The sequence below is a fragment of the Osmerus eperlanus genome, chromosome 12 (assembly GCF_963692335.1).
Source record: "Osmerus eperlanus chromosome 12, fOsmEpe2.1, whole genome shotgun sequence".
Taxonomy (NCBI): domain Eukaryota; kingdom Metazoa; phylum Chordata; class Actinopteri; order Osmeriformes; family Osmeridae; genus Osmerus; species Osmerus eperlanus.
Window position 1 is genome coordinate 16,839,790 of NC_085029.1, and position 10,748 is coordinate 16,850,537.

Sequence of the window (10,748 nt, forward strand, 5' to 3'; positions counted from 1 at the left end):
GCTCGTCGAAACAGCAAATTCAGTATCGGTGCAGCTGAAAAAAAAAAAAAAAATGCCGGAGACATTTGCATGACAAATGTCCCATTCGTGCATGGGCGAGGGGGTCGGTCGAGGCTGCATAGTGGCAGTCCACCGGGGAGGGTATACTGGGAGGGCCAGTGACCCACCCTCACAGCCCCAGAGCAGGACAGTGCACAATGGTGAACGGCCAACTGTCTGGGCCACACTGCAAGCCCTTTGGAGCCAAATGAACCACAGGCTCCATCCTTGCCAACAGGACTTGACAAGGGACAGTGGGCACAATCGCTGGAAAACACTGCAAAGCTGCATTCATTTGGAACAGGGACATTTTCTGTTGAACTATCTTCGGATCTTAAAGTGTGCTTGGTTGTAGTCATCAAGCAGCTGTGTGACATTCCGTGACCAAAGGTTTTATGCACTTGTAGTGCATATGAATGTTTGCTAAGGTTCATGGATAGGGGCCTATTACATTTCTTTTTAACATTTATAAAGGCACTACAGTCATATTTGTCAATTATTGCTTTACCAATAAAAGTTATACAATTCAACAGAACTGTGTTTGAGTATTAGACAGAGGCTGCAGTTCCATTGTGTAGGTTGGGTGACATTTCACCTGGACTGACAGAAGCTAAGGTGAAGTTAAACTGCAGAGAAATTAGTTGGTCATTTCATGCACATTTTGTGTACGTGGACAGGTGTCGATGGTAGAAGGGGGGAATTAAAAGTTCCACAGAACAGGTGTGTCACCTGTTTGTTACGCAATGACATACAACTTCTGTTCGGACTGCAAAAACTATACAACACCAAAGCACTTCCTCCTTCTAAATCAACTCTACAGATTCAAATGAATGTGTCAAATTAACAATAAAAAAACAATGTGTGTTTTGTGGTAAACATAGTCTGCAGGTGCAGGTAACCTAGTTTACACAGTAGGCCTACTGGTACATGGTCAACATTTATAAGTGAAATATTTAGGCCCCGAGGAACCACATACATGCACAACAGGCAGTTAGCTGTCAGAAGCATGTAAAATATTGCCACATGAGGAATCGAGGTAAAGTATTTGCATTGAGAAAACATAGATTCTGAAGATTGCATTATTTTACTTGTACTCAGAGCCGTTCTATTACTTTTTGCTTGGATATTCCTAGCCTTTACCTCTGTTCCTTGAACTCTGAGTAGATTACTTGCGCTCACTGCAAATCTATATTTAGGTTTTATTTTAGAGTGTCTACCTATAACTGCTTGAACAAAGCTTAGTGGACGAGGCGTGACAACCATTTTTCATAACGCGTTTTGACAAGAGAATATAAAACTGCAACTAATAAGATCATCACAACTAGAGTGTGTATAACCTGTAATTGACGACTGACAGCTGCATGTTGTCACATCGTGTTCCTGGCAATAATAGTGCACAATTGTAAGCAGTTTGCAATTAAGCGTTGCACCATCTGCAGAAAGCTAAGGAAGCAATAAATGCTTTATATTCTTTACCTTGAAAAGGAAACACGTCGAATGTTGCATTGACCTGTGCATACTTTATTAAAAGAGGTTGGAAATATCTTCGGGGAGTTTCTGACTGTCTAGCAAACAAACTGGGTGCAACATCCTTGGGTACAAAGCTTCAGACTGCATCGTCTTACCAGGAACTCTGCAAAGGGGAAGATCTTCAACAGGAAATGCAACTGACCCTTAATATACCATTCAACTTTAAAATGCATTGATCGCACTCGACCTGCAGCGATGCACTTTGCAAGCAATGCTGCTCTCATTGCATGTCAGTAGTTTTGCACAGATCGCGTGATATTCTTACCTCCCTTCGGCTGAGACATTTCCCCTTTGCTTTGATGGGGGGGAGGGGAATCACAAAAGACTTTGCCTTCTTTCTCACTCCCTCCCTCCATCGCCCTCGCGCTGGAGCTTCGGCGGCTTGCTTTGCAACAAAGATGCAAAATACAAGCCTCGATCTTCATGCACTTGGAGCCTTTTGCCGTCTAGACCGTGTGTGTCCACCCAAAGGTCAATATTAGAATTGCACAGCCAACAAAACTATCTAGAAACGGGTAAATTTGCAATTGCGCTGCAAAGAATTCTCGTCGGTACTTACATGATGGGCCAAGGCTGGCAGCTGAACGCTCCTAACTTGGATCAGTGTGAGCCCCTGCGAGCGAACGTTTTTCCTGCTTGGAGCGCAAAGGACGATGGGAGATGTAGTAATTGTGACACATCCTTTCCGCAGCTTATAAACAGCTTCTCGTAAAGACATTTATAACATTTGAACGCAAACACGTATTACACAATTATGAGCAATCCAGTCATCGTTTATTTCTGATGATTTTCCATCATCCTTAGAGTGCTTAGGGCCAACGTCTTCATCTATTGCAATGGAACACAACAATGCAATAACAATAACTGTTGATGTATTTATCTACTAAACCAAAGAAGACTAAAACATTACAAACAATCAAATGCTTCTTAAACATTTAGCTTTATTAGATGGTACCAAAATGACAAAGTATTATTCTGAGGAGTGCCATCATTGGCACATCATAGTCTTTTAGAAGAAAGCTTAAACTGTAGCTAAGGATGGTGACATAAATATCAATATGACATACAGTCCAACAGAATCTAACCTAAACACATTTGAAAACTTGTGGTATTCACTACAATAAAGACCTATACTTCCCTAACAACCTTTCTGAAAATGCTTTTGTTTTTCATAGGCCATGCACAGGACTGACAGGAACATCTGCATGTCAATCAAAACCACAGACAATACCTATAAGTTAACTACGCTGGTGAACTGGGTAAACCTGAAAGCTGCAGGCAGAACATGTGAGATTTGAAGAGTTGTACCCCCTTACTGTAGATGTTAAGGGAACAATAGCACCAAGGAAATTATGATTCAAAATTTTATAAACATCAATATGCACATACACACATGAAAATGTCTAGGACCCAGTCATTGTTTATTGTGAACTCCTCTCATGACATGATTACTTCAGTATAACTTTGCAGATCTACCAAACACACAACTGCTTTATGAATGCAGACGTCCTGTAAAGTTATAGGCGTAGGCCTGCACACAAAATCCTGTTTTCAGTTTTAACTTAACGAGAATGTACGTATATGAAACACAAGAAGCCACCCACGTTGGCAAACACGAAGGGTTAGCCTTGTACCTGTGGCCTCCTGACATTGACCACGATGAGATATGAGAGTCTGAGAGTGCAGTGTGTGCGTGACGATCATCGCAGCGTGAGAACAGAGAGGTGTAGGAAGAGGGCTGGCTCAATTCTTGGTGGTGATGTCCCCCCACACAAGAACGAACATCTGTAGAAATCTCCCTTGTGCTCAAACAGACCCCATGGGTCGATGTCATAATGAGATGGAGACCGCCACAGTGCGAGAGGGAAGGAGGGAGGGAGGGAGGGAGGGAGGGAAGGAGGGAGGGAGGGAGGGAGGGAGGGAGGGAGGGAGGGAGGGAGGGAGGGAGGGAGGGAAGGAGGGAGGGAGGGAGTATTGGGGTTGGCTGGGTGGAGAGGTTAAAGGAAATGAGAAAAAAAAGTATGTTTATTGTTTTCTATTGGTATTCTAGGTGCACATTTGTTTATGGGACACCCACCATGTACATTGACATGCTCGGGCAGCCTGATGCTGGCTCAATTCTTGGTGGTGATGAGGGTCTGGTACAAGGGCTTGACCAGGATGTGGAGGTAGAGGGAGCCTTCGCTGAGGTATTCCGATGTTTTGCGGTGCAGGTCGGCTTCCGCCAGGAAGTCTCCGCTCTCCTCTGTGCTCTGGTGGAAGTTGTAGACGTGTTTCACCACCACCTTCCCCTGCTGTCTCGCCATGACCAGCACCGTCTTCTGAAAACTCACGCCGGCGAAGTCCGCGCTGGACGTTGCGGGCGTGATGATGATGCGCGGCCGCCCTCCGTCGACTCGCGTCGGCTGCATGGCTCCCGTTTCCGTGTACATGGGACGCATGCTGAGGGGAAGCCAACGCGGGGAGAAGAGGGCGTTCCACGTCACGCGCTTGACGGCGTCGTGACCGCTGGGGCCCAGCTGGGTCTGGAAGCTGGTGCTACGGTCATCACGCGAGGGGTTGTTTAGGACCCAGGGGGAGCCCCAGGCGGGGGACAGGTAGTTCCTGGGCATGAACAGACTGCAGTTCACATCAAAGAACTTGGCCATGTGCAGCGGCGATGCGGAGTGGAACTGGTAGGACATGTAGAGGAGGTCTCGTACGGACTCCTGGTAGCGGGCGAGGGTGAGCGACTGGGTCTGCAGGCGGAAGAGCTCCCGGGGCGGCATCATGGCATAACGCACCGACCTCAGGGCGTTCTCGGCCGTCAGCCCGTCGGGATCGTTCTGGTTTATCCAGAGCTCCAGCGCATCGAAGAGCTCCATCTCGCTCTGCAGGATGAGGTCGGAACGCTTCATAAGAGACATGAGGAGCTGGGCGCTGACGGTGCCCCACTCCCCGCTGCGCAGCACGGACGACAAGTTCCAGGAGAGGTACTGCAAGCAGCTGTCCCTCAGGGACACGTCTCCGGTCTGGAGGGCGTACTCGTACCAGCCCACCACGTGGCCCGAGGGAGAGTCGCGGGCCAGGTTCTGGGCCATGTACTGGGTGACACCCTGCTGGAGCCCCAGCACACGATACTTGGTGGCCAGCATGTGGAGAGGACGGGCCTGATCAAGACGCAGGGAGATCTCTCCACAGTACAGATACCTGCACAGGGATGGAAACATTCCGGAAAAAAAACATTTGAATAAAATGGGTTTTGTCATCTTCAGTGCATCGACATAGACTCACATGCACACCTTATCTTTGATTACCAAACATTTTACCATAAAACAGTTTTTTCACTGAAGCACCCCTTGTTGGATTCGCTCCAGATTTGTTACCAGTGGAAAAAAAGCGACCTAGCCCTAACCCGCATTAGTTTTGCAATGTTGATCTTAAAGGCAACTTTATCTTGAGAATCTCCAGACAGAAACTCTACAGCTGTTGCCAAAAGTATTGGGAGCGACGTACATTTTGTGTTTGCAAAGCTTGCTGGGCCTTGGCATAAAATGACTGCTAACATAATTTCAGTAAGTCATATCAAGGAGTCAGGTGGCTGAGCGGTTAGAGAATCGGGCTAGTAATCAGAAGGTCGCTGGTTCGATTCCCGGCTGTGCCTAATGACGTTGTGTCCTTGGGCAAGGCACTTCACCCTACTTGCCTCGGGGGAATGTCCCTGTACTTACTGTAAGTCGCTCTGGATAAGAGTGTCTGCTAAATGACTAAATGTAAAATGTAAATATCATCAGCACTGGGGAAAGTGTGAACTAGTTCTAGCCAGGTTAAATCACTATCATTCTGATTGGATTTTAGGAGCAGATTGACTCCTGTAAAAGAGGGGACTATTTGCATATATTGAAAATGTTCGCCCCAAAAAAGCTTAAAAAAATATCAAATGTGTATTCCAGTATTCTATATAAACATGTGAAAAAAAAATCCTCAAATACTGAACCAGTAAACATTTCAAAACACAACATTTGTCATTGCCAAAACTTATGGCCACGACTGTACCCTCTGACACAAGTTCAGCAGGATGCAGTTATTTATGTTAGCAGTATAGGATGTACCTAATTTTAGGCCAATACCCTCAATGCTGCCCTTTGTTACATTTACAGAAGGGAACTTAATAAAATGGACCTCTATCGTTTATTGATTAACCCTAGAGCCAGGCAGCTAACCTCTCTCTCTCAAAGTCAAATACTGTGGCTGGTGACAGCCCCCTGTGGCATGTCCACACCCCTGCTGTTAGGCCGGTGTTGCAGTTACATTTTATCTACCACTTGAGGGCACATGATTTCATTGCAATCAGGGAAGACAGTTCCCATCCTCAACAGGGCACTTCGGCAACAAATCATAAAAACGTATCAACTCTCTTGTAAATGTCTCCCAATGATTCCCTTCCGGCATATGCCCCCTCCCTTGGCCTACCTTATGAACTTGTCAAAGATGGCGGAGCACTCGCCGGTCTCCCTCAGGACCAGGGTGGACGTGTTGCGGCTGAGCAGCAGCCCCTCGAACACAGGGCTCTGCAGGGACAGAACCAGGGAGTGGGCCTGGATCACCTTCACCTCGTCCGCATTGAGGGTCTCCACCCTGAGGGCCACGTCGCTGCCGTTCCCCTGGGCCAGCAGAGCCTCCAGCCGCTGCACCAGGGACAGAGAGTGGCTGATGGTGTCACCACCACCACCGCCCCCATCCTGGGCCCCCGCTGTCAAGATTCCTGGTGGAGGGAGAGGAGGAAACGATAGAAGGAGGAAGATGGGGGGCATGGGCCGCAGGTGTGCAGGAGGTGAATGCAGAGATGGAAAAGAAGAGGCACAAAGAAGTCACAAAGAAGTTGGGTGGAGGAATAGGAGGAGGAGGGGGATTGGGGGTGGAGGAATAGGAGGAGGAGGGGCATTGGGGGTGGAGGAATAGGAGGAGGAGGGGGATTGGGGGTGGAGGAATAGGAGGAGGAGGGGGATTGGGGGTGGAGGGAGGAGGAGGAGGAGGGGGATTGGGGGTGGAGGGAGGAGGAGGAGGGGCATTGGGGGTGGAGGAATAGGAGGAGGAGGGGGATTGGGGGTGGAGGGAGGAGGAGGAGGGGCATTGGGGGTGGAGGAATAGGAGGAGGAGGGGCATTGGGGGTGGAGGGAGGAGGAGGAGGGGCATTGGGGGTGGAGGAATAGGAGGAGGAGGGGGATTGGGGGTGGAGGGAGGAGGAGGAGGGGCATTGGGGGTGGAGGAATAGGAGGAGGAGGGGCATTGGGGGTGGAGGAATAGGAGGAGGAGGGGGATTGGGGGTGGAGGGAGGAGGAGGAGGGGCATTGGGGGTGGAGGAATAGGAGGAGGAGGGGGATTGGGGGTGGAGGGAGGAGGAGGAGGGGCATTGGGGGTGGAGGAATAGGAGGAGGAGGGGCATTGGGGGTGGAGGGAGGAGGAGGAGGGGGATTGGGGGTGGAGGAATAGGAGGAGGAGGGGGATTGGGGGTGGAGGAATAGGAGGAGGAGGGGCATTGGGGGTGGAGGAATAGGAGGAGGAGGGGCATTGGAGATGGAGGAATAGGAGGAGGAGGGACATTGGAGATGGAGGAATAGGAGGAGGAGTAGGGAATGGGGGCATGCAGGGGGGAGAGAGGGGAGAGGGGTAATGATCAAAAAAGGCTTGGCAGAAGCGCCCCCAATCCATGACATCGATCGGCACAGATGCGGGTCGGATTTAATTAAATCTTTCACACATCTGCTCCTAAAATACTGTAGGCTGTTGACACATGTCTCGAAAAATCAAAACCACTCACATGCTGACCACATATACATTGGGGATCTAAACTTTGGTCCAATAGTCCGAAGTTCCTCTTTTGGATTCCGAATAAAAAATATTTTGTGGCACTTCTCTTTCTTTGAGGTAAATGAGGAACTGGGTGGGCTGCAATGGTGTAAAGCTTCAGCAAAGTAGAATTGCTCCAGCAATCTCAACCGGTAGTAGCAAACCACAATGTCCTGTTTGACTGATTCACACAGATAAGAGCAGCACATCCGAACGCGGTCATCTTCCTTTGAATGAGATGATCTGGTCTCAATGTCTAAACAGGGTCAGTGATGAGATATGATTAAAAGTGCTTTTTTTGTACAAAGCGTATACAAAAAGAGACAAGCACAAAAGTCTTCAAACCAACATGGAAAGATTCACACAGGACGACAGGGAGGAGAGATTGTAGACTTGCAGCACACACCAGAAAATATATATTTACGTAGTATTTTTTTCACTCCACAATGGAACCACAACATCATTGCAGAACAGAACTACATTACATTTAGTCATTTAGCAGACGCTCTTATCCAGAGCGACTTACAGTGAGTACAGGGACATTCCCCCGAAGCAAGTAGGGTGAAGTGCCTTGCCCAAGGACACAACGTCATTTGGCATGGTCGGGAATCGAACTGGCAACCTTCAGATTACTAGCCCGATTCCCTAACCACTCAGCCACCTGACTCCTACATATGAGAACTGCATCTTAGTTGACAGCAAAGATGAGGTTAGACAGTGTGTGTTAAAGTAAGTCCTTGCCTCTCCTTGCCTGGGTGGGCATGGTGAGCGGCATGGGTCTTACCTCCAGTGGGAGGTCCTGGGTGGGCAAGGTGAGCGGCATGGGTCTTACCTCCAGTGGGAGGGCCTGGGTGGGCAAGGTGAGCGGCATGGGTCTTACCTCCAGTGGGAGGGCCTGGGTGGGCAAGGTGAGCAGCATGGGTCTTACCTCCAGTGGGAGGGCCTGGGTGGGCAAGGTGAGCAGCATGGGTCTTACCTCCAGTGGGAGGGCCTGGGTGGGCAAGGTGAGCAGCATGGGTCTTACCTCCAGTGGGAGGTCCTGGGTGGAGGCCAAGGGCCAGGAGAAGTGTCCCGATGTGGATGTGGGTCAGGAGCCCTGTGGGGCGCACTGGGAACATCATCCCTCTGTCTTCTTTATCTTGTCCAACTGCAAACACGCCTCTCTCTATCCCAATTTCTTTTTCTTTCTTTCTTTCTCTCTTTCTTTCTTTCTTTCTCTCTCTCTCTTTCTTTCTTTCTTTCTTTCTGTCTTCCTAACCCCCTCTTGGCTTCTCTCTGTCTCTCTCTCCCTCTGTCTGTGCCCCTCTCCCTCTCTCCTCAGTGGTGAAATGCAGTGACCTGGTTGCAGTTTTGTCTGTCCTCCTGTGTGTGAGGTGCAGGACCTCTGTGTGCAGATGGCACCGCGTGGTTCTTCTGGGCAATATCCGGCAGTTCGCATGGAAACCCCATCGACCCGTGGAATCTGGCGGCCGGGCCGTTGTCACGGCGACGGCTTTGATTCCCGAAGCGTCCCTTGTTTTGGGTGGCGCTCAGAGAGGGGCATTGATCGGGAGAGAGGCGGGGCAAGTGGACCCTCACCCCAGCAGCTGAGGTTGAACTTCTGAAGGAGCAGGGTAAGACTGGGAGTGTGTGTGTAAGTGTGTGTGTGTCTGTACCTGTGTGTGTGTGTTTCTGTGTGTGTCTGTGTGTGTGTGTGTGTGTGTGCCAGGGTTATGTAAGAGATGAACTTGTCTGAAGAGTTTGGAGGGTAAATCTGTTGATGATCTATAATATACTCAATAAACTTATCAACACATGGTAAATCCCTATCAATTGACCCTGACACCAATCTTACAAAGATGTAGTTGACATTCTGTTAACAGTTTATTGATGACATGAACATCTACAGATGTCTCTACATGGGACATCTGTATAAAGTTCAACTTTGCAATAAATTATTATTATTATTATTATTACTACAGGCAGTGTTGCTCTGCAGTTTTTGTCTGTGTTCTGTATGTGTGTCAGTGTACACAACCAGCGAATCGTGATACAGCAGCCCAAACTATTTCTGGCTTCAGGCAAGACTATTTAATTAGAAGTAGTAATTGAGAAGGTCAATATCCAATCGTTCCCTATGCATGTGCCTGGCTGTCACATCAAAAAAGGCCTCATATGGGAAAAGGCCAAACCGACACAACCCCAAGTTCGTTGTTTCTGTGAAGTTGTTTCAGTGTCTCGTGATCCCTGTACTTGGAGGTCCGCGGAAACAATCTTTTTGTAGCCACGGTAATAGAGCAAAAGGCCTATTATGTCCGTGTTGACCCAATAGTGTGGGCTTCCCCAGAGGGCTATTGATCACGCATGCTGACAGTCAAGGTCGATGATGATCCCAGTTGGCACGTTCTTTAATCACACTCTGATTCTACGAAAGGCTGTAAACCGTGTCTGGCTAGGCTCCAATAGTGACGCTTGGCGCGCACACTTTTTATGTTTAGTTGTTTTTCACACACACGGAAACTGGAAGTCATCTGACGCGGGCCAACGATACATGTCTCTCTCTATCCCTTTCTTACTTTGACACAATTGGATTTGATTTGACAATGTTGATCTTGATCGTACTTTGATTTGATCACATTTTAAACATCCGTTCCTGAAACGAAGCCAAAATAAACAATCTCTGTGAATCACCACAAGAGGGCATACTCGCCGTGTGTCGAATGATTGAGACATCATAGCATTCGAGCCTACATGATACTGGTCATCTTCTCACGCTGCTCGTCATGGAAACAAGCTGATCTGATAATGAGACCATGCTCCAGTTGATTGGGTCCTCTCCTGCCTATTTATCATCCCTATAAATCCTGATTGCCCAAACCAATTCGGCGAGCTGAAAACAAAATAACTATAAAACAGTCAAAATCAAAGAATGGAGTTTAATAATCATTCAGATCATCAACATCAGCTTATCAACAAATGTGTATTTAAAGTAATCGTTGCTGTAGTAAAATAGGCAAAAAGCAAATACCTTCTTGTGGAGAACATTATCTGGGCTTGGTTGTTTAACCAATGAGGAGTTGACAGTTGTGAATTCCTGTTACAGCAGTGGAGGGTCTCATCACTGAAAGCAGCGCTGAGTGGCAGATTTAAAAACACGGGTTATAAAAGCCAGCCAGGTCAGAGTGACCTGTGAGGACTGCTCTGCTGTTTAATGGCCTCTTATACACACACACACACACACACACACACACACACACACACCACAAGGTCCTCCTGCCACACAGTGACTCAGTGAGAGGGAAATATGTTTTGTAGTGCCGGGCATTTCTGACAGAGTGCTTGTAGGGAGACAGATACTGCCTATACGACTG

General features: G+C 48.2%; 1 protein-coding gene across 1 annotated transcript; it reads right to left on the bottom strand.

The window, feature by feature from the left end:
• Positions 1-3,683: 3,683 nt before the first annotated feature.
• btbd17a (BTB (POZ) domain containing 17a) lies at positions 3,684-8,991 on the bottom strand. Its single transcript, XM_062474225.1, has 3 exons — positions 8,423-8,991; positions 6,022-6,313; positions 3,684-4,758 (listed from the first exon to the last, which is right to left on the bottom strand). The coding sequence occupies exons 1-3, from the start codon at positions 8,517-8,519 to the stop codon at positions 3,684-3,686; spliced, it is 1,464 nt and encodes a 487-aa protein (XP_062330209.1). The 5' UTR covers positions 8,520-8,991.
• Between the last annotated feature and the right edge of the window lie 1,757 nt (positions 8,992-10,748).

Coding starts and splice junctions, on each gene's coding strand:
- btbd17a (XM_062474225.1), bottom strand. CDS start 8,519: ATGATGTTCCCAGTGCGCCCCACAGGGCTCCTGACCCACATCCACATC. Junction 6,314..8,422: donor CCCAGGACCTCCCACTGGAG/GTAAGACCCATG, acceptor TCCCTCCACCAG/GAATCTTGACAGCGGGGGCC. Junction 4,759..6,021: donor ATCTTTGACAAGTTCATAAG/GTAGGCCAAGGG, acceptor ATCCCTGTGCAG/GTATCTGTACTGTGGAGAGA.